Here is a 23,421-nt window from a genome sequence, read left to right as displayed (position 1 = left end):
GCACTTCAGGCGATACCATGGCCCCTGAGTCCCACCCATAACTGTTGGCTACCTGCTTGGCAATTCTACTTAACTCCCAAGTTTTAACAAGCCCAGGCTAAGATGGCCTAATCAGGCCGCATTTACCCTCAGAGATGGACAGTTATATTGGGCAGTAGGATGGCTAGTCTGCAGCTGGAAGAATTTGAGTGCTGGGGGATTGACATACCTGAGCAGTGACATCTCTCCCAGTGAAAACCAGAAGTGATGTTAGGGGATACTCTAGGATTTGTTAAAACAACAACTCTATGGTAAAACCATAGTTTTAAAAAAAATCCTAGGGTGCCCCATGAAGTTGTGTGACTGGTGTGTACCTTAGCACCCCCCCACACACACACATACACACATTTCTTCCCACCTGTGCTTTAGGGGCTTGCTGGCAAAGTACCAGGCTGCCCCATCATGGGGGCCTGTACATTTGGTGATGCCCTCTTACTGTGCTGGACAGTTATTTTAACATGGTCCCTTTAAGAAAAAGTCCTTTTTTCAGTTTCACTTTTGACTTTGTGTATGGCTATAATGGTGGGGCATTATAGAAACAAAAATCAACAAATTAGGCTACTCTTTGGATTATCTGGCAATGCTACCTTCTAAAGAGACTTTCCAGCTTCTGAGGAGAAGGTTGTTTGACCAGGAACGTCAGACCCTACTCGAAAAGGCTTCCAGGACTTGCTCTCCTTTAGCTCTAGGCATCACCTACACTGGTAATAAGGGGGCTCAATACCTGCACCAGATAACCGTGCCCAGGCTCCGTAGAGCAATGATGCTGGCCCGTTGCAATGCCCTTCCATCAGCCGTATCGACAGGGAGATACATTAAAACCCCTTACCACCTAAGGCTATGCATATGCAATGGGAACTGTGTAGACTCTATAGATCATATTCTACTTTATTGTCCACTTTACACAGGACCTAGAGTCAAACACCTGTCACCTCTGCTACTCAAAAAAGAGTATGCATCTGACTTGCAAAAGATCACCTTTCTGTTGGACAGCTCCAGTAGTGATGTAAACGATGCAGTCACCAAATTTTTGGACCTGTATATAAAACAACGCTTTAGAAGCAAATCCTGAACATCAGCCTTCTCTACCTGTCCATTTATTTTAGCTTCCCTCTATTGGGTTATGTGGATCTATGTATATAATGTTGAAATGCCATTAAAGGTTCTTTGTTTGTTGTTGTATGGCTAGCAGGGCCCAAGCCAGGCCTTGATTTTGTTCTAATAAGATTTTGTACTCTTTTGGTACTGGATACTGTGGAATTATTACAAGGGCTCCTCAAAAGCATATATTCAAGGGAAACCAGCTTCATTTTTATAACAACCAAACATCTCAGTGGTTTTAACAGAAATTGAACATGCTGTAACTACAAGTATCTATAATTCAGCCCTGGTTCATCGACCCGTGCAGAGAAAACTGTCCAGTATGCTGCAGGTTTCCTGAGAGATACAGTTTCAGCAAGCAATTTCAGTTACTTTCACTCCTCCTTTGATGTGAAGTAAGGTATATAGGTGCTTTGACTGGTGCTCTTACATCATTTCAAGCTTTTAAATGGATTCCTTTGTGTTTAAATTCTCTGATGTGCAGCAGAGACCTTATGATCATGGGCCCTTTCCGTACAAACCTTCTAAAACGTTTTGGGGCAGGAAATACAGGGTTGACCAGGTTTAACTTCTGAGATCTGACAAGATCACGTGACCCTGGGCCATCCAGCGCTGGACAAAAGACACACAGAGATGGTTTGCCATTACCTGACTCTTCATAGCCACCCGAGACTTCCTTAACAGTCTCCCAGCTGAGTACTAACCATAGGCAATTGTGCTTAGCTTTCAAGATCTGACAAGGTTGGGATAACCTGGGCCATCCAGGTTAATGCAGCAAACACAATACAAGAATTCAAAAGGATGAAAGGGGACAATTTCACCTGGTGGGAATAAATGTACCCAGAGCACACCCAAGCAGGACTTCATATATGGACCTTCAACATAATTACACAAACCACTTTTCCAAAAGCGGCCTCATTTTTATGTTGAATAGACACTCCTTGGGAAAGTAAAGTTAAATGAGGGCAAGGAAGAGATGCTGTTTTTCTTTCATATCAAGGGATGCTACTTTCTCTTCTCAATATTGGGTTTTCTGCCCAAATTTAGGTATGTGTGATTTAAATACAACTTAACTAGATTCAAGCCCAGTAGCACCTTACAGACCAAAAAGAAGTTTACAGTATAAGCTTTTGAGAGTCAAAATTCCCTTTTTCAGATACTTGAATTAAATACAATATAGTCCAGCACCGGAGTCATTTGATTGAAGTCCTCCTTCTGATGCCAACATATCTTTGCTCTGACCTTTCCAAGAAGAGATTGTGAAGTTCAGCAAAGGTCTCTGCAGCTTTGATCTCTTGGTGGCCTAGTTCTCAAGAGCACAGAGGAGGTGCTCAAAGAGGCAACTGATGGAACCAGAAGAGAGATGGATCCGGAACAAGCCTGGGTCCTCTTTCTTGAACCTGCAGAGCTGTCAATCCAGTGGTGTTTACAGTGAGAGAAATCAGAGATGAGAGAGAGAGAGAACATGATTGGGGTGAAGCTGTGGTGATGTAGCTACAGCAGTCGTCCTGATAGGCAGAAAGAAGTGTCTGATGGGATCTCAGCCCACTTCTGTACTTGGGGTTGATAACTCTGTTTTGAAATACCTGGAAATCTGGGGGTGGGGAGGAGCCTGGAGGAAAGCAGGGTTTGGGGTGGTCTATGGTCTATAATGGTCTATAATGCTATAGTGCCCCTCTTCCAAAGAGACCATTTTCTCCAGATTTATTTATTTTAGTGATTTTTACCCCACCTCATACTAGTGTCTCAAGTGACTTACAAAGGTTAAAAAACAATAAAAAACATAATAAAAGCATATGAATAAAGTATTATAATCAAAACATATGAATAAAATGTAGTGATTAAAATATAACAAATGAACTGATCTCTGTCGCCTGGAAAACAGTTGTAGTCCCAGGAGATCTCCAGCTATCATCTGAAAGTTGGCAACCCTATCTCTACCCCCAGCAGCTGAGCAAAGGCAGCAGTCTCAGCAGAGGGCGCTGTCTTAGTCATCATTGCTGAGTTACAGAATACCTCACAGAATCCAGATACTTCAAGGCCCCGCCTTCAACAGCTATCTAAACAGGAGGCTGTTGTGGGTTTTCCAGGCTTCTGTAGCCATGGTCTGGTAGTTTTGCTCCTAAACGTTCTGGCCGCATCTATGGGTGGCATCTTCAGAGGTTCATCACGGTGAGATGTGTTTTTTTCCATGGCATGGTGTAGAGCAATTGTTTACATCCCACCATACCATGACATGACTCTGAAGATGCCATCACAGATGCAGGTGAAATGTTAGGAGCCAATACTACCTTACCATGGCCGTACAGCCCAGAAAGTCTTCAATGGTCAGCTGATTCTGGCCGTAAAAGTCTTTGACAAGCCACCTAAACAATACCTAAAGCTTGTGTCAGTGTATTCTGTAAGCCCAGAGGGGAAGAGGTCTCTGATTTCCTCCATTCAGAAATTCTTGGATCCCCTCCCCTTCCCATAGGCATTTCATTTCTGGAAGGGACAGTTTAAGGTGAGAAGCTAAAAGCTGTGATTGCAGTTGGTATCTCCAGCTAGAGACCCACCCCTTCCCCTTATTACCAGCTAGAGACTCACCCCTTCCTCATCCTCGATCACTCACCTCTTTTAGGGTTGCTGAGCTTCTGAATTGTTCCCTGCACGGGAGGAAAGGAAAACTGTTCAAACCTTCAGTCCTCATACACATTTAGGAATATTTCTCTCCTCCATTTTCTGACAACAGTCTTGTTAAGTTAGGCCAGGCAGGAAGTTTGTGACAGGCCCAAAGTACCCAAGTGAGCTTCCATGGTAGAACTAGAGATTTGAAACCAGGTTGCCCAGGGTCCTAGTCCACAACTGAATCTACTGATGCTTTCCCCCCGCCCCCATACTCACTGCATGGCAGAACCCATAATCTCACTGTTTGTAAGAGCGGGCAAAAAGCAACCTTTTCCCCTGCTTCACCTGGGGGATGGTTTGGGCTTTTTTGCTCCACCTTACCTCCCCCGTTCTACTTTTAAAAACTTTATTTCAACTTCAAGCATTAGTACTATATTAAAGTTATCAAAATAATGATAGATCTAATACAGGAATGCTGAAATACCAAGCAATGTCAAAATAACAAGCTTCTCTCTCCTCCTGCAGCCATAGAAGCAGCAGCAGCAGCAAGAAGTGAGTGTGTGCGTGTGTGTGGAATATCAGTTCTAGGACATGGTCCCCTTCTTCAGCTGTGTGCGGTCCAGGGAATTGCTTTGCCTATTTCACGGGGGCGGGAGGGGGCAGGATTATTTCTGGAAAGGGGCCACAGCCTTGATATAACAGCAATAACAGCAATATCGATATAACAGCAATTTAAAGGGCTTTAAAAAGCCAGCAATCTTACGACTACTAGGTATGATGAAATGTGTGCCTTTAAGAGTGAGTTGATGGGTGGAATTAAGAGAACCAAGAAAAGCAAAATTGAGACCCGGGAGAGTTCAGCAGCAGGCAGTGCCTCTTTGCGCATAAACAAAGAAATTTGAGGAGACCCCCCACTACAATCCCACTGCACAGCAAAGAGCCCTGGGGAAAGCATTCCATGCATAATGAGCCTATCAGTCTATCAAAATCAGCACTGTCAATTCAGACTGGCAGCAGATCTCCAGAGTCCTAGGCACAGATCTTTCACATCCCACCCCCGTCTGGTCCTTTCAATTGGAGATGCCAGGGATGGAACCTGGGACCTTCGTGCCAAGCAGATGCTCTACTTTTGAGCATGGACCTCCCTAATTTCTGGCTTCTGGAATGGAATTCTAGCACATTTACCTCTGAGGTTGCTGGCAGACTCTCGGCCCCTTGCTGAAAAGGAGATAAAAGACAGAGAGTTGGTGGGTGGGCAGAGACAGACCTCCCCTTTATCTCCTGCCTCCCTTTCAGACCAGATTAACTTGGTCTCTTCAGCCACATACTGAGCCAATACCCCCAGCACAGAGAGACACAAGAATGGTAAATATTATCATTTTCTGGAGAAGCTCTAAAAACGTCATTGCCAGATAAGTGTTCAAGTCTGCTCTGCGGAGTCTTTGTTTGGGAAAAGAGGTCCTTTGTACAAGGAGCATAAACCAACCAGAAACAGAGCTGGCCGGTCAAATAAACTGTGTGGAAAATCAGATCCACGCATGTGTGAATCCAGACTGAGCATCTTCCTGCCAGCACCAGTGGCAGAAAAGTTGGTTTTTGTACCCCACTTTTCTCTACCGTAAGGGGACTCAAAGTGGTTTACAATCACCTAGTGAAGTATGCCTGATAAAGGTTGTTGTTGTTGTTGTTGTTGTAGGTGGGCTTTCAGGCAGGCTTAACACAACAGTCTTTGGTGGGAGGGGGGGCAAGGGGCCAGTGGCCAGTGTGCCCACAGACAACTGGCACCCAGGGCACAAGCCCTGGCTTGACCCACCCATGGTACGCACCTGGTTGAGAGAGTTCTGAGAGAACTGAGACTAGCCCAACGTTTTCCAGCAAGTCTCATGTAGAGGAGCAGGGAATTGAACCCAGTTCCCCATATTAGAGACTGCCACTCTTAACAACTTTACCACACTGGCTTTTATAGCAGGACTGTAAAGGACCTTAGCCTTTGGCATAGACGCCTGCAAATGTGCCGCCTGCAGATAACAACCTGCAAAGAAAAAACGCCTGCAAAATTGCCACCTGCAAATAAGAACACCACAGCTTCCGAACCTCAGAACATTTCCCCTCCCCCTTTAGGGCATGAACAGTTTACTTACTGATGTACCAAAGGATCCCAGCCAGAAGGAGGAGGGCAGCCACAGCCCCCAAGACAGACCCCACAATGGGCCATGTTGAGTCTGAAATGCAGAAAGAATAAAGTGATCATTGGCATGAATCCCAGACAATGTCAGCTTGGTTTGCCTGCCAGCCTCCAGGAAGGGGTTCAGATTTTCCTTAGAATTACACCTAATGGAGAAAATGGCTCTTTTGGAGGGTGGATTCTGTCCCTCCCACTCCAAACCTCACCCTTCCTAGGCTTCGCACCCTAATTATGTCTATGAAATATGGAGTGTGCAAGAGTTCCTGATGAGGGAGAATGACAGAGGCCAGTTATGCACTGATGTGTTCCCTGTATCAAGCGGCCTTTTGCTTTGGATCAGATTTTTAATTACGCAACAACTTTGATACCGTGTTTCCCCGAATATAAGACAGTGTCTTATATTAATTTTTGCTCCCAAAGATGTGGTATGTCTTATTTTCAGGGGATGTCTTATTTTTCTGTGTTCTGTTCGTCGGGCATGCTTCCAAACAAAAACTTTGCTATGTCTTACTTTCGGGGGATGCCTTATATTTCGCACTTCAGCAAAACCTCTACCATGTCTTATTTTTCGGGGATGTCTTATATTAGGGGAAACAGGGTATATGATTCGATGATGACGTGGGCAGGGCCGAGGGAGCCCGAAGACGACGAAGCAGCAGGACTTCCTGCTGCCTCGTCTTCGCGCCAGACCTAGTCACGTGGGGGGCCAATTTTGCGCCGCCCACGTGACCAGATTAGGGGCGCCTGGGGACAGGGGTTGCCCCCCATCCCTGGGCAGACACACCACTGGCTGTGATGGCCATTTTATGGCTGGCTCCACCTCTTGCAGCAGCCATTTTGTGACAGCCATTTTGTGGTTGCACCCACCGCGCTGTGTCAGAATTCCAAAGATATTCACAGGCTCACAAAGGTTGGGAATCCCTGCTTTAATTATGTCCCCAAGTCTTTCAAAAGCAAGATCCATCTCCAGTTGGTCTAAAATGGCCTCCATTGTCCTGGACGGGTCACACCTAACTTGAAATCAGCCTTCCCTCTTCAGCATTGTCCCTTCTGCTCTGCAGCAAGCCCTCAACGGTGGCTTCCAATAGGCATTTTCTTGCCACTGCTCAGCTGTCAGAAGGGAAATGGCAGGAAACCAGGGGAAACCGTTGGCAGCGTCCAGATATGCTAATGTCACTCCCCATGAGCCCGGAAGTGACATCAGCATGTAATCCGGGATGTTTTGGCATTTGGGCAAAACTCTATGGCTCATAGAATCATAGAGTTGGAAGGAGCCATACAGGCTAGCTAGTCCAACCCTCTATAGTTAAACCATAGTGTTTTGCCCCAGTGCCAGATCATCCCCAGCAACATGCTGATATCACTTCTGGGAGCATAGGAAGTGAGGCTAGTGATGCCAGTGCATTACTGGTAACATCATTATATCACTGGCAAGCAGTGGCGTATCTACCTAGGGATAAAGGGTACCCCTTGTCCCCGGGCCCCACTCTTCTGGTCACGTGGGGGGCACAAAATCATGTGACCAGGAAGTCCTGCTGCCTTGCTGTTTTCGCGGACCCGTGCATATCAGTCGAGGCATGCAAAAATGATGTGGCAGCAGGACTTCCTGCTACCTCCAAGCGCCCTCAACAGCACCCTGGACTCCCCCCTTCCTTCCCCCCTCCTGCCGACTGGGCTCCCAGCCGACAGGGGGAGTCTGGGGGGGAGGTGGGCACCCTAGATCTTGCCCATGTCCATGGTGACATGGGTGGGGTCAAGGGCAGGGGGTGGAGCCTGGGGCATGAGGGGCGGAGCTGGGGGCGTCCTGGAGACAATTTGTCTCTGGGTGCCATTTACCCCCGGTATGCCTCTGCTGGCAAGATCCTTCTCCCAGCAAGATAAGTTTCCCACCAATTGCCTGGAGCTAACTGGCAACTCTGCCCTATGTTCTCTTACCAGACTGCTCCAAGGCACTTTGTTCCACATGGCACTGATAATGGTCCCGGTCTTCAGGATCGATCTGGATACTCAGCCAGGTGTTGAAGGTCCCATCCCAGTTGGGAACGACACCTCCACGAAGAGCCTCCTGCTCCCAAACTGCTCCATCCCTCCTCCAAGTGGTCTTGATTTGCTTGGGGTAGAAACCATAGACTTGGCAGATGAGGGTTTCCAGGCTGCCGTTGCCCTGTCTGTGCACTGTTTTTACTGTTGGGGGCTCTGCAAAAATGGGAATAGTTTCTTAAGATAGCACCTTTCCCTTGGCTGGTAGAATGAAGGCTATCCTCGAAAGGGAGGATGTTAGACGACGTGCTGAATCCGTTGTATAAATTCCAGGCCTTCATGCCTGAGACCTCAACACAAGATTTTTGTGTGTGCGCGCCTGGCTTTGCTGACCTGAATCGTAATGATCGGGCAGAAACACCAGAGATTTTGGAATGTTTGTTTAAGCACCTGGGCAGAATTCCAAGGACACTTTTATCTGCAGGGGGAAGACATTCAGAAGACTGGAAACGGCGGAGGCAAAAATAGGGCAGCAAATTTTGCCGGGGAGGAGAGAAAGTTTCCCAATTAAATCTGAATATTTTAAAAGAGACATTTTAAAGGGATACAACCAAACAAGGGTAGTGGGAAGGAAACATTCTGATTGAAAGTCTCACCTGTACGGTCATTGCTTCTGAAAGTGTTATGATTTATCTGAAGATCTTCGTGTTAAAGTAAGCTGATGTGAATCAATCTAGCCAGCTATGAATTTGGGGGAAACAGAAAAAATAAAGCACCACCTTATGGTCGGCCCTGGTTAGGACTTGAGTGGGAGAGAATTGTGACTGGCCCAAGATCACCCAGCAGAGTTCCTGAGCAGGACTGGGCAAACAAACCTGGTTCTCCAGATTTGAATCTGCCACTCATGTGGAGTTGCAGGGAATCAAACACGGTTCTCCAGATAGAGCTCTCCACTTGCTTTTCCATTGAACATCTAAGTGTTGGCAGGCAGCAGTAGGGTTCCTGAGGAGATTGTCCACCTAGGAACCTTAAGCAGGGGCTGTGGGTGGTGGGAATTCTCACAACAAGCAGGGGATGGGATCACAGGTGTATGTGGGGGGGGGGGAATCATAAGGATGAGTGGGAGGGAATGAGGGTATGAGGAGGGGCTGGTGGTGGGTAGGGGCATCTGGAAACTCTCTGCCTAGAGTCCCATAAAACTGGAGTCCCATAAAACCCATAAAGCACTGGTCATACGTTTCCCCTCTTCCATCCTCTGTGTAAAGGGTGTATTGGTAAAATATGGAACAATTGGCATAGTCTCCCCTCACCTTTCCTCTGCAGAGCTTTTCTCCCATAGTCGAGATATTCCTTCAGCTCTTCAATGCAGTCCTCGTGCCGGAAGTATTTCCAGTGACCCGTCTCCTCATGGGTCCTCCTGTCAATGTCCCTCCCGTCATAAGCTTCCTGGTGATAATACCTCCTTTTGGTCTGATCTTCACTCAGTTCACAGCCCTGGATACACTGGAAGGTGTGGAACCCTGGAAAAGAAGAGGTCGTCTCCAGAGAGAAGCCCTGCACTCCCTCGATCCCAGCTCCAGCTCACACAAAAGGCTAGGCTAAGCTAAGGCCTGACCAGGCTGATATAATTCAAAATATGTATTGCAAACAGATTTGTGTTTGGAGCAGCCCTCATCTCCCTTCTCAATTTTTTCCTTTTTTAACATTCATAACAAAGTTAAATGTTTTCTTCACGTTTGCTTTGGCGTTTTGAGAATTTTGCATTGTTTTTCCCCTTTGGTTCTGAAAAATGTTTTATTTCCAGCCTGAAAATATTTTATCTGAATCCCTTTCAAAACGATTCTTTGATCTGAAACATTTTAAAGATGTTTTCCCTTGCTGTGTAGGCACATTGAAAACGTTTTATCTTTCCCATAACCATATTTCATGCCTCTGTGCAGTCCCTGAATTTCCTCCTTGAAACCATTTTATCACATCCCTGAGCTCACTCTGAACCTAAACTTTTAAGGGTTTTAATGTTAATGTTTATATTTATATTTATTGTTTTATCGGCCTTGTTTATGAGCCCTGTACACCACTCAGAGCCCTCCGGGGGTTGAGCGGTCTATGAAGTATAATAACAAATAAATAATAAATTAATTATTAATTATTATTAACAATAATTTTATTATTTATATTTCGCCTATTTATTTATTTCTATGGGTTTTTTCTTTTGGGGGGTTAAATCTTTGAACCATTGCATGCACATGGCTGCAGAGAATTGCATCTAGGAATCACTGAATCAATGAAGCATCAATTCTACTAATAACCACCCCCAAAAGGGGGGGAGATACCTCACAACAGCCATGAATAGTTTCAAACGAATGAGTGCAGACAAACATCACGGTAAAGGGAGGGGAACTGAATGCTTTGCAAAAGTTTTGCAAACATTTTAGGTGACTTATACAGAAAGGGCCCGAGTTAAAGACAAGATCTTTAAATGCCCTCAACAAAAAATATAGTTGAGAGTAGGACCAAATGGGCAGTTCTCGTGATGGAGAGAGGGAATGGGTGCGTGGAGTGTGCCCCCTTTAACTCACCCCGAGTCTGGTTGTAGTGGTTCTGCAGAATCAAGAGGTAATCTCGGAGCCATCTCTCGTTAACGTGCACGAGGTCGGTCTGTTCGTTCCAGTACTGCTCATTCAGGTTCTCCTCCATCCAGGGTGCTCGAGGGAGGACCCTCCTGACATGGCTGTCAAAGTATTCAATGGGTTGACCGTCCATGTAGCCCACTTCTGTGAAACGGGGCAACCCCTGGTCAAATTTGGTCACTGCTGTGCGGAAATAGAAGAGAGAGTGTGCAGTGGAGCCTGAAAGGGAAGAGAGGTGAGGCAGTGAGGGAGTCTGTAGCCAAAGAGAGAGAACCAGCAGGGTATAGTGGTTCAGAGTGGTAGACTCTTATCTGGTGGATTGGGCTTGTTCCCCTGTTCTTCCACATGAAGCCTGCTAGGTGACCTTGGGCCAGTCACAGTTCTCTCTGAACTCTCTCCGTCCTACCTACCTCACAGACATTTTGTGAGGTAGGTGGGGCTGAGAGAGTTTTGAGAGAACTGTGACTAGCCCAAGGTCACCCAGCAGGACTGTAGGAGTGCGGAAACACATCTGGAGGAGTGGGGAATGAAACCCAGTTCTCCAGATTAGAATCCATCTGCTCTTAACCACTTCACCACACTGAGGATGCAGCAAGAATTCATACCATAGTTGGAGTTACTGACTGGGATGGTCTCTATCACTGATCCACAACCCTAAACACCTTTTATTTGGTTGCACAGAAACGGGATTTTGTAAGTAAGCCACAGTCAAGGATGCTTACGAAGCACATTCTTTCAGGAGATAGGCCACAGTGGAGGTAAACTCACAGTGACTCTGACAGACAGAATGCACAGTGACTCTGACAGACAGCAGCAGTGGCGTAGGAGGTTAAGAGCTCATGTATCTAATCTAGAGGAACCGGGTTTGATTCCCAGCTCTGCCACCTGAGCTGTGGAGGCTTATCTGGGGAATTCAAATTAGCCTGTACACTCCCACACACGCCAGCTGGGTGACCTTGGGCTAGTCACAGCTTCTCGGAGCTCTCTCAGCCCCACCTACCTCACAGGGTGTTTGTTGTGAGGGGGAAAGGGCAAGGAGATTGTCAGCCCCTTTGAGTCTCCTGCAGGAGAGAAAGGGGGGATATAAATTCAAACTCTTCTTCTACTTCTTCTTCTTCTTATTTCAGTTTGGAGCACCAACTGGAGTTTTGACACAAGGCCAGCCAATTGTAAGAAGAAGAAGCATTTGGATGTATACCCCCTCTTCTGTAAGGAGTATCAAAGGGGCTTACAAATTCCTTCTTTTCCTCTCCCCATAACAGGCACCTTGTGAGGTAGGTGGGGCTGAGAGAATTCTCAGTGAACTGTGACTGGTCCAAGGTCGCCCAGCAGGAGTGTAGGAATGGGGAAACAAATCTGGTTCAGCAGAAAAGAGTCTGCCGCTCATTTGGAGCAGTGGGGAATCAAACGCAGTTCTCCTGCTCTGCCTACTCTTAACCACTATGCAACACTGCCAGACATTGCTTCCAGATCTCCAGGAATTTCCCAGTGTGCAGTTGGCAACCCCTTTTCTAAACTATGTTCATGTTTTCAGGTTAGAATATTTCCGTGGTGCAGACCACTGGGCAACTTTGGAGAATTCCTGGAGAATTTGAACGTGGAGTCTGGGGAGGGTGGGGGTTATGGGGAGAGGGAGCTAAGTGAATCCACCCTCCAAAGCTCTCGTTTCCTCCCGGGGAACTGATCAGGGTCATCTGGAGATCACCTGTAACTCCTAGAGATTGCTAAGCCCCACTTGGAGGTCGGCTACCCTATCAGCATATGGCACGATCAGCTTTTCTGCGCTCGAACCCTCACCCTGAACAGCACAGAGGGAATCGTTCTCATCACTGTTGTCTCCACAGTTGTCTTCCCCATCACAGGCCGAAAGATTGGGGATGCAGCGCCTGTTCTTGCATGTGAACTGGTCGGTGGCACAAGTACAGTTGGCTTCGTCACTATCGTCCAGACAGTGGTCTTCTCCATCACAGGTCCAAAACTCATAAATGCAGCGCCCGTTCCGGCACTGGAACTGGGACTCAGTGCAGGTGCAGTTGGATTCGTCACTGTCATCTCCACAGTGGTCAAACCCATCGCAGCTCAGTTCGATCGGCACGCAGCGCCCGTTGGCACACTGGAACTGGCTGTCGCTGCAGGCACAACCAGCTTCGTCGCTGCCATCCCGACAGTTGTCATCTCCATCGCAGAGTTCGTTCTTCTCGACCCGGTGCCCATTCCTGCACTGGAAGAACTGGCAAGCACAGCCGGCTTCATCACTGTCGTCACCACAGTCATCGTACCCATCACAGGTCCAGAGCTCGGGGACTAATTGCCCGTTCTGGCACCGGAATTCGTTGAGGAAGCAGAAAGGGCTGCAAAAATCTTCATTTCCATCACCCCTGCAGTCTTCATCTGGGAGAAAATGAGTCCATCAGTCATTTATAAATATGGCTGTTACACTCTGTTTCACAAAAAGATGTTAGTACATTATATAAACCTCTGCCGCAGAATTTAACATGTTGGACCTTCTTTGTTGTAGAATGGGTCCTAGTGCTCCTACCTAGCTCTGCTTCCCCATCCATTGGAAGATAGTTGTTCAATTAACTATAAATGCTCTTGTATCAAAGTGCCATGTTCTATAATGCACAAAATAATGGTTTTGACAAAGGAAGCGCGTAAAAGTGAATGATAATTCTCATAGATGGATTCTGCCCAGCAGATTTATAATGAGTTGCAATCATCATAAATGAATTCATTTTCTATTTATAAATAGGGGAAATGAGTTCATTTTTAACGACTGCAACTCATTATAAATATGCAGTGCGGAATGAACCATATTTGTTCGGGATTATATTCTAATTTGGAACTATACAATTTTCTCAACTGCTGCACCTCAACTGACCATACTAACATCTTTATCTGAGACAGAGTATAGCAACTTGAAGGAAATAGCAAACCATATCTGTTAGTCTCCTACCTGGAAAGCCCAACTGGGTTGTCCGGTCAGCTGCAACTTGACAGTGCTTTACACCCCCCGCACCTTTTAAATTCAGAATCTGATTTTTGGCCATCGATGTTTATCGATGTTTATGGGCTTGTGCATAATTTACTGGAGTTCTTCCTCCCAGCCTGAACTCACTGACGGGCAGCCATGCGAAGGGAGAAACTGGGATAAAAACACCCTGGGATATATGATCCCGGGTCTATCCCAGGATATTTTGTCTGTGGGGGAAACACCCAGGTGCTCAGAAGCAGCAGCAGCAGCAGCAGCAGGCCATTACTTTCACATCCTGCATGTGAGCTCCCAAAGGCACCTGGTGGGCCACTGCGAACAGCAGAGTCCTGGACTAGGTGGACTCTGGTCTGATCCAGCAGGCTCTTTCTTATGTTCTTAACAATGTTATTTGTGTGTTTGTGACTGTTCCTTATACTCCAACTTGGCTTAACCAATAAAAATGAGAAATGGACCATTTGGGGGCTTTGCCCTCCTTAAAAAAAAATCTGTGGAACTCAGTAAAGTTATTTCAGCAAGTAACAACCCTATAAAGGATGCTGATTTCCAAGAAGCACGGGCCAAAGTGTCTTCCCCTCCTATTCAGTTTATTTCCAGTGTTATCATCATGATGGCTTTTTGTGGGTTTTCCAGGCTGCGTGGCTGTGGTCTGGTACTTTTTGTTCTTAACGTTTTGCCCACATCTATGGCTGACCTCTTTAGAGGACTGTCACAGTAAGTTGTGTTTCTCTCTGTGGCACAATTGTGTGGAGTGATATGTTTTGTTCACCTCACAGATGGGAGGTTGGTGTTGTGGATTTGCATGTGTCTGGGTTTAGTTCCCCCACCATTCATTTTTATTAATTGGTGGAACCAGGGCTGTATTATCCATAAGGATGACTAGACTAAAGTCTAGGGGCCCTGCAGGGACAAGGGCCCCATCAATTTTTATTTTTATTTTGTTTGCTCAAACACTGTTACCAGCGCCCTATGGCTCCAATGGTTAAAGGCACTTTGTGCTCTGTGCTGTAGCAATACATGAGGTTTGTTTTAAGTCAATAGTCAATAGCCTATAACATGCCAGCATTCGGATTGTGACGTCATGCCACCTCCTCCTTCACACCTCCACAAGCAACACAGTCTAGTTAGGATTTTGATCACGTGTGCTCAAACGTTTCCACGAGCCATTGGGACCAGCCTGAACAGCTTATTTGTAATTTATATTAACCCATAATTTATATTAACCCACTGTGACTTACTTACAAAATCCCATTTCTGTGAAACCAAAAGAAAAGGTGTTTAGGGTTGTGGATTAGGGATAGAGCCTAATCGTTTTTCCTTTTATTTTCTCTATTGAAATCCTGATGCATTCTTGTACATGCTGGCTGCCATTTGTTCTTTTAATAATAAAATTAAAATAGTGGAATGCACTACCTCAGTGTGTGGTGGAGTCTCCTTCTTTGGAGGTTTTTAAAGAGAGGCTGGATGGCCAACTGTCAGGAGTGCTTTGATTGTGTGTTCCTGCATTGCATGGGGTTCAACTGGATGGCCCTTGGGGTCTCTTCCAAGTTCCAACTCTATGATTCTATGAAAAGAGGTCAACAGACTTTATTTCAAGTTGAAATTTTTTTTTTAATGTGGGTAAAATTCTTCAGGAGACTAGGGCTGCTTCCGCACGGACATTTTATGGCGGCCTGGGGACGGCAAAAACGGCGTCCCCAGGGAGCCATTTGCACAGGGGGCGCAGCTGCTGCGCAGCCGCACCGCCCTCGCGCTGCCTGACTGACGCGAAGCTGGCGTTTCCCAACCTCGCTTCCCCAGCAAGGTTTTTGGGAAATGCCGGCTTGGAGCTCCAAGGCGCCTCCCCCCCCCTCCCACCCTGCACTTACCTTGTCTCCAGACGTCCGGCGCGTCGCCGAGGCCTGGGGACACGCCCCCCTGCCCTGCGACGCTAGAGCAGTCGCGCAGGGCGGGGTGTGTGTGTGCTCCAGGCCTCGGCGATGCGCCGGAGGGCCAGCGACATGCCGGGTCAGCCGGGCGACAGCGCTCCGCGGCGCCATCTTCCTGGCGCGTCGGGTCGGCGTGGAGTACGCCGACCCAAGCCCTTCCGCCTCCGTGCGGAAGCGGCCTTGGAGAATTACAGGAGACCTGAAGAATTACATTTAAGGGACTAAAATGGATATAGGGCTATATACCGCAGTCTAGTACCTACAGTACCAGGATCAGGAGTGCTGAAGAAGTACCTGAAAACCTACGGACCGGTCATGAGTTAATACAGCCCTGGGTGGAACTCACTGCAATAGATTGTAGTTTTGGCTATTAGTTTTAAAAGTGGTCTTGACCAACTCATAGGGGGACATTTGTAGCTATTAGTCATGGCGACTGAGTGGGAATTTTCTTGCTCAGAGCCAGAAACCCTGGGAATGAAAAATGCCAGAAGCAAGAAGAAGAAGGTGGGGTGCGTGGGTAGACCTTGGCCCCGCTTGTGGGAAACAGGATATGGGGCTGGAAGGATCCTTAGCCTGATCCAGCAGGGTTTTTTTTCCCCCTGAGGTTCTCATGTTTGGCAGCAGCTCTCTTGGGCACAGCAAGGAACTTTGCAAAACCTGCTCCCTGAGATCTTTCTTAAAAAACAGAGGGAGCAGGGATTTAATACGAGGACGTGCATTTGTACTTGAGGGGTGGTGATCTTATTACACATGGCATTTGAACCCCGGGGGGGCGGGGGGAGAAGACATTCCTTCACAGCAGAGGTTTCTGTACAGATGTGCTTCCACTTACGGCGCTGCTAATACTGGAAGCCCTGTGGTTAGCAAACGTGGGGAAACCCCAATGTTCTCTTTTTCTTCAAGGTTTCGCTCCTGCCATGTTGCTCCCTAGTCCGAGCCGAGAATGGAGATTGCCTTTTTTAGCCCCTTAAATGTAACATCAATATTCCTTATATCAATATAATGCAGGTTACAACTACCCTTTCTTGTTTATTTTCTTGTTTATTGAACAAATAAATAAAGGAAATAAAGGAATAAATAAAGGAACTGATGCAGCATGTACAATATTGATATAAGGAAAATCGATATTACATTTAAAGAATTTGTTTATTGAAGAGATAGAAAAAGTGCAGAGAAGAGCAACGAGGATGATTGAAGGATTGGAGCACCTTCCTTATGAGGAGAGGCTGCAGCATTTGGGACTCTTTAGTTTGGAGAGGAGGCATCTGAGGGGGGATATGATTGAAGTCTATAAAATTATGCATGGGGTAGAAAATGTTGACAGAGAGAAATTTTTCTCTCTTTCTCACAATACTAGAACAAGGGGGCATTTATTGAAAATGCTGGGGAGAAGAATTAGGACTAATAAAAGGAAACACTTCTTCACACAACGTGTGATTGGTGTTTGGAAAATGCTGCCACAGGAGGTGGTGATGGCCACTAACCTGGATAGCTTTAAAGGGGGCTTGGACAGATTTATGGAGGAGAAGTCGATCTATGGCTACCAATCTTGATCCTCCTTGATCTGAGATTGCAAATGCTTTAGCAGACCAGGTGCTCAGGAGCAGCAGCAGCCGCAGAAGGCCATTGCTTTCACCTCCTGCATGTGAGCTCCCAAAGGCACCTGGTGGGCCACTGCGAGTAGCAGAGTGCTGGACTAGATGGACTCTGGTCTGATCCAGCAGGCTAGTTCTTATGTTCTTATTTAGGGAAATGCCACTTGTTGGTCCCTATGTTAGGGAAATTTCCAATTGCAAGACCACAGTTAGGAAATTTCAGTAGCAAGACCAGTCAGAAAACAGAATAAGGAAGTAACGGCCGTAAAAGCACCGTGGTTGCAATCTTATGGTAATCTTGTGACAGGCTTGCTTTTGATTTCTGCTGATTGTGCCATATTAACATATATGGTGTTTGCTAAAGTTCACTAATCCTTTTGCTGAATATGCTGTATTGACATATATGGGACATGTCTAACTGTGGGTGCTGATTGGAGATTGTGAGCCATTTCCCTAAATAAATATAGGAACTGCTGCAGCATGTATAATACTGATATAAGGAAAATCGATATTACATTTAAAGAAGCTAAAAAAAAACCTGCGGTCTTTGTTATTGGCTTGAACAGGGGAGTGACCCGGAAGTGGAGGCAAGACAGCCATGCAAGGTGCACAGCAAGCAGTAGGACATCTCCTCGTGTGTAAACAAGGAAAATCAGGCAAACCCCACTGTGAAGGAACTGCAGGGCAAGGAGCAGTGTGGGAAGGGCTGTATGCATAATGGACCGTACTCTTCTCTTGCCTCAGCTATCTTTCCCAAAGTCTCAGGACAGTTTTTGAATGAAATGAAACAGGGGAATAAGAGGCTCAGCGGGCGAAGGAGAGAGAAGCAGCGGAGACAGAGGACCAGAGATATAGTGTGAGGCACCTTCAGAAAATTCCAGAATGGATTCAGTGCTGAGCTCAGAGAAGGAGGAAAGACGTGCATGCACACAAGGCAGCTTTATAGTGAATCAGATCATAGGTCTGTCAAAACCTGAACTGTCTATTCAGACTGACTGTGGCAGAGAAGAATCTTTCACATCACCCACCCCTGGTCCTTTTAGCTGCAGAATTTTGGGATTGAGCCTGCAAAATACAGATTCCTTCACTGAGCCACAGCCTCTCTTGTTGTACGTCAAACATATGAACATAACACTCTCTTGTTCCGATAATGTGTCTTATTCAATTCTTCTTTTGTTTGGAAAAAACACACAGAGGAAGGGGAAAGGGCTGATGTCTGGTCTGGAGAGAGAGGGTTCAAATCTGCCCTTGGAAACACAAAGCTTCCTTATACCGAAGGAGACAAATCAAATTCTCAAAGCCAGTGTGGCGTAATGGTGCAGAGCAGCGGACTCTAATCCAGAGAACTGGGTTTGATTCCCCACTCCTCCATATGAGTAGCCGACTTAAATCTGGTGAACTGGGTTTGTTTTCCCAGTCCTCCACATGAAGCCTGCTGGGTGACCTTGAGCTAATCGCAGTTCTCTCCAAACTCTCTCAGCCCCGACTACCTCACAAGGAGTCTGTTGTGGGGAGAGGAAGTGAAAGGAGTTTGTAAGCTGCTTGGGAATCCCTACTGTTAAGAAAAGCAGGATATAAATCCAAATCCTTTCTCTCTTCTTCAAAGTTATAGGTTCAAATAGCCACTTTTTGCCATCAAAAGATCAATCTGCTATTTCTTCAGGTATATTAATTAAATGTCCAGTTGACAGGTGGTTCAGTATTATTTATGACCCTCTGCTAAGCCTTACAAAAAACTACATGAGAATACATAGATTAACATGCATATATATGATTTAATTTTGACCATCAAGTCACAGCTGATTTATGACCACCCTGCAGGATTTTCAAGGTAAGAGGTGGTTTTACCACTGCCTGCCTCCATATCACAACCCTGGTATTCCTGGGAGGTTTCCCATCCAAATATTAGCCAGGATCAAGACTGAGCGTGTGTGACTGACCCAAACTTGTCCAGCGAGCTTCTGTGGCTTGAGTGTGGATTTGAACCAGTGTTTCTCAGGTTTTAGTCTAACACTTTAACCACTACACCAGACTGGTTAGGATTAGGATCATGAATATGTGACCAAGGCTGATTCCGCATGGGCCAAAAACAGCAGTGTGAAAATGGTGTAAAAGGGTTTAAAATGGTGTAAAAGGGTTTATACTGTTTTCACACCGTTTTCACACCACTGTTTTGGGCCCATGCGGAATCAGCCCTAGCCACCTGTTCATAGGAATGCACATGAAACTGCCTTACACAGAGTCAGACCATCCCATCAGTTGGTGGTTGTGGGTTTTCCGGCCTGTGTGGCCGTGGTCTGGTAGATCTTGGTAGAACTGGACACAGCGTGTAGGAGATTTCCCTCTGTGATACACCTCTGAAGATGCCAGCCACAGATGCAGGGGAAACATTAGGAACAAGATCCACCAGACAGACGATGGGCACAAGGGCCGGAAAACCAGCCACAGCCAGTTGAATCCGGCCGTGAAAACCTTCGACAATACATCCCATCAGTGTTTGTATTGTCTACCTGGAGTGGCAGTGGCTCTCCAGGTTCTCGTCTTCTACTGAGCCACAACCCTTCTCCAAAAACACAAGAAGCTGTCTTATACCAAATCAGATCAGAGGTCCATCACAGCCAGTATTGTCTTGTCTTCCCAGACCGGCTGCCACTCTCGAGCAAAAGTTTTCCACAGCATCTTTTAACTGTAGATGCCCATCTGTATGTACTGTCCACTTGGACTGGCAGTCGCTCTTCAGATGGAACCTGCTTGCCAAGTAGATGCCTCTACCACTCGGCCAGAGCCGCTGTCGCAACACACAAAAAGCTGCCATCACAATCAGTATTGATTTGTCTTCTCAGACTGGCAGCTGCTCTCAAGAGTCTCAAGCAAAGGTCTCCCCCCTCCCCCCCCCCTCCCCAACCTGATTATTTTAACTGGAGTTGCCGGGAAGTGAACTGGGGACCTTCTGCAGACCAAACACATGCTCTACCACTGAGCCACAGGCCCCTCCCTTCCATTTTCTTCTCCTTTCTGGGACACAAGTGCTGCTCAGCCTCTTTCATGCCAAACCCCAAGGAGAGAGAAAAGGCCATTTTTGCAACCACAGGATGAGATATTCCTGAGTTCACAAACTGTCTCCGGATCCCGCAAGGATTTATTCCCATTTTTGACAGTTTGTTTTGCTCCAGATTCACATTTTGCCCCTGCTGGTTTCAATTTCCTTTCTCCACCCTGGTCTTCTGACAACCCAGGTCCCTTCCAATCATGCAGAATAATGCACTTTCAATTCACTTTCTTTCACGATTGTTTGCAAGTGGATTTTGCTCTTCCGCACAGTAAAATGCAGCTGCTAAGTGGATTGAAAGTGGATTGAAAGTGCATTATTCTGCCTGTGCGGAAGGGGTGCTGGATGGAGTTCAGGGCGAGGCTGCTTGTCACTCGCTTTCCCCAAGCTCTCTTCCACCCACCAGATCCACGTCTGCATGCAGGCAGGGGGCACTCACGTGCGTGCCAATTCCTTCCTCTGCCTTCTCAGCCCAAGCAGAGGAGTGGGAGTTCAGCCCACCCGCCCCGGCACGACTCACCAGAGCAGCCCCCCAGCAGCAGGAGGGTGGTCGCCCCCAGGATCAGCAGCGGCTGCATAGATGCCATCCGGTGCGCAAACGGCGCTTCTGCATTCACTCCAGATCCACTTTCTGGGCGGAGGGAGGGAGGGAGGGGTGGGGTGGGGTGGGAATCGGCTGAAGATGGAGCAGGAACGGCGGGGGCGTTTGGGGGCCAGCAGGAAACCTCGCGCTCGGGGCTCCCAGCAGATCTCTTTGGGATTGGACGGCATCGGTGAGAAAGTCCGAGCAGAAGAAAGTTTGGCTCCGCAGTGCCTTCAAGAGAGCTCTCCAGCCGAAAGGCGCTCTCTCTCCCCCTTTCCCCTCTCTGGAAGTCGGAGAATAAATCGGGGGGGTTGGGGGGGGGAGTTGATAAAAGGGGGATATAAGAGGGCAAGAATACCTGCTTGGCATGTGTCCAGTGGAGTTTCCAGGTAGCATGTCCCCAAAAAAGCCTTCATGGAATCATAAAGCTGGAAGGGACCTTTACTGTTTTGTTTTAAATTTAGACCTCGCCCTACCCTGGCAAAGGCCGGCTCAGGGCAGCAACGACATCCCATACATATAATTATAATCAATCAAACCATAGTCTAACCCAAAGCACAATGCAGGAAGTTCATAATTACCTCCCCTCCAACCCAACACATACACACACACATGCACATGCACACACTCAGTGCCCAGAAGATGGCACACAAAAAAAAGTCTCCAAAATCCCTGGCCAGTCTGGCTTGGAGGAAATTGCCTTCCTGACCGAACATTATCCTAGTCGGCATTATCCTGGGCCATGAGAACCAAGCACTAGCACGTCTCTTTCTGCCCTCCCTTTCGCGATCTGTGTAAATTCACAGAATAAGGCCCCTTCCGCACATGCAGAATAATGCATTTTCAGTCCACTTTCACAATTGTTTGCAAGTGGATTTTGCTCTTCCGCTCAGAAAAATCCATCTGCAAAGTGCTTTGAAAGTGGATTGAAAGTGCATTATTTTGCATGCGCGGAAAGGGCATAAATCCTGTTGTCAGATGGCCATCTAGCCTCTGCTGAACCCCTCCCCCCCAAAGGAGAGCCTCCCAGGGAAACCCGGCCCACTGAAAAACTGCTCTGTTGTGAACTCATCCTAATGATTAGCCGAAAACTCTACTGATTTAATTTCAACCCATTGGCTCTGGTTTGGCCTCCTTGGGCACCAGAAAGCAACTTCTTCTGCTTGCAAACCTGAAGAATCACCTAGAGCCGACAAAATCAGCAAGGATCTGGACCAATGACCAATATTAGGCAGAAGAGTTTGGATTTATATCCTTCTTCTCTATCTCCAGTAAGAAGTCTCAAAGGGGCTTGAAAACTTCTTTTCCCTTCCTCTCCCCACAACAGACCCCTTGCGAGATTGGTGGGGCTGAGCGAGTTCAGAGAGAACTGTGAGTGGCCCAAGGTCACCCAGCAGGCTTCATGGGGAGGAAATCCAGTTCACCAGATAAGAGTCCACTGCTCATATTAAGGAGTGGGGAATTGAACCCAGTTCTCCAGATTAGAGCCCCCCTGCTCTTAACCACCACACCACTGAAGCTGGTTTTGACCAAGGGAGTTTTGGCTCTCCAAAGCCCACAGTGCCCAAATCTTGTTGGTCTCTTGAGTCCTACTAGACTTGAACCCAGAAGTATAATGCAGTGTCAAGTGAGATCAAAGGGGTTGACGTTCCTAATTTCAAGGGTGGGGGGGAATCCAGGATTTCATTGAGAAGGAGGAAATGAACCCTCCTTACAAATATTTCCTCTAGGGTTGTCAGCATGGTGCCTGGAGATTTCCTGGAATTATATCTGAACTCTGGACTACTACTCTGGAGAAAACAGCAGCTTTGGAGGGTGGACTGTATGTGAGTGCCAAACTCCTGGGCGGGGGGTTCCTCTGGGGCAAGGAAAGATGAGTTAGAAGCAACTGGACTTGACTTGATGTACACAACCCCGAGGAATTGATTTGCAACCAAGCCTCAGTTCTAGAGCAGCAGGTAGCACAGAAACTTTCATCATGGGATAAGCACGGTAGCACAGCAGTTATGGTACAAAAGGATGTTTTTTTTAGGGGTTAAATTTTTTGGGGTTGTGTGGCAGGAAGCAAAAGGTAGGGATAAATGGACAGTTCTCACAATGGAGGGAACTGAGCACTGTAGTTACAACAAGAATTGATATCAGAACTGGTGCTGTCTGATTTGTTCATAAATTATCTGGAACTAGTGATGATGTAGTTATGATGTTTTTATGTATGATGTTTTATGTTGTACACTGCCCAGAGCCCTTCGGGGATAGGGCGATATATTAAATCAAATAAAGAACAACAACAACAACAACAACAACAACAACAACAACAACAACTAAGGGTGAGCAATACAATGGCCGCAATTGCAGATGACACCAAATCATTCAAGACGGTTAACACCAAAGCCGGAGGTGCACAAATCAGGTAAGTGGATATCAAAGGGGCAAAAGAAATTCACCTTAGATCAGAGTAAGAGCCAAACTAAATGTGGTAGCTACGAGTTCTCTGTTACCATTTTAAAGTCATTTTCAAAATGTTGCAGCATGGTGCATGGCTCTTTTCCCTGTGGCTTTCCAAATACCAAAACAGGTGGGGAGATTTGTGCAGCACCCCCGCCCCTCCACAGGCCATTTGGCACTTGAAAAGGTACAGAAGGAGAGAACTCTGTGTCCTTGTGACATTTTGAAACTACTTTAAAATGGTGATGAAGAACTTGTGGTGGCCACAAGTTCTGCCTTTGGCTCTA

General features: G+C 46.8%; 1 protein-coding gene across 3 annotated transcripts; it reads right to left on the bottom strand.

Moving 5' to 3' along the window:
• Nucleotides 1-1,219: 1,219 nt before the first annotated feature.
• Nucleotides 1,220-20,956, bottom strand: LOC125428738 (class I histocompatibility antigen, F10 alpha chain-like). Of its 3 annotated transcripts, none has more exons than XM_048489343.1 (9): nucleotides 20,627-20,956; nucleotides 12,340-12,933; nucleotides 10,492-10,761; nucleotides 9,223-9,432; nucleotides 7,868-8,128; nucleotides 5,889-5,969; nucleotides 4,933-4,965; nucleotides 3,752-3,785; nucleotides 1,220-2,548 (listed from the first exon to the last, which is right to left on the bottom strand). In XM_048489343.1, exons 1-8 carry the CDS (start codon nucleotides 20,691-20,693, stop codon nucleotides 3,757-3,759), a joined length of 1,545 nt encoding a protein of 514 aa, XP_048345300.1. In that variant the 5' UTR covers nucleotides 20,694-20,956; the 3' UTR covers nucleotides 1,220-2,548; nucleotides 3,752-3,756. The 3 variants fall into 3 exon arrangements, with proteins under 3 accessions (XP_048345300.1, XP_048345301.1, XP_048345302.1); XM_048489344.1 differs by having other exon boundaries at nucleotides 10,492-10,725; XM_048489345.1 differs by having other exon boundaries at nucleotides 10,492-10,722.
• Nucleotides 20,957-23,421: the final 2,465 nt, after the last annotated feature.

This window comes from Sphaerodactylus townsendi, linkage group LG03 (genome assembly GCF_021028975.2).
Source record: "Sphaerodactylus townsendi isolate TG3544 linkage group LG03, MPM_Stown_v2.3, whole genome shotgun sequence".
Classification (NCBI taxonomy): domain Eukaryota; kingdom Metazoa; phylum Chordata; class Lepidosauria; order Squamata; family Sphaerodactylidae; genus Sphaerodactylus; species Sphaerodactylus townsendi.
The sequence above is the reverse complement of the archived record's forward strand: the minus strand, read 5'-3'. Positions and strand labels throughout refer to the sequence as shown.

Coding starts and splice junctions, on each gene's coding strand:
- LOC125428738 (XM_048489343.1), bottom strand. CDS start 20,693: ATGGCATCTATGCAGCCGCTGCTGATCCTGGGGGCGACCACCCTCCTG. Junction 10,762..12,339: donor TTCCCTCTGTGCTGTTCAGG/GTGAGGGTTCGA, acceptor CTTCCCTTTCAG/GCTCCACTGCACACTCTCTC. Junction 3,786..4,932: donor GTCTGCCAGCAACCTCAGAG/GTAAATGTGCTA, acceptor CCTCCCGTGCAG/GGAACAATTCAGAAGCTCAG.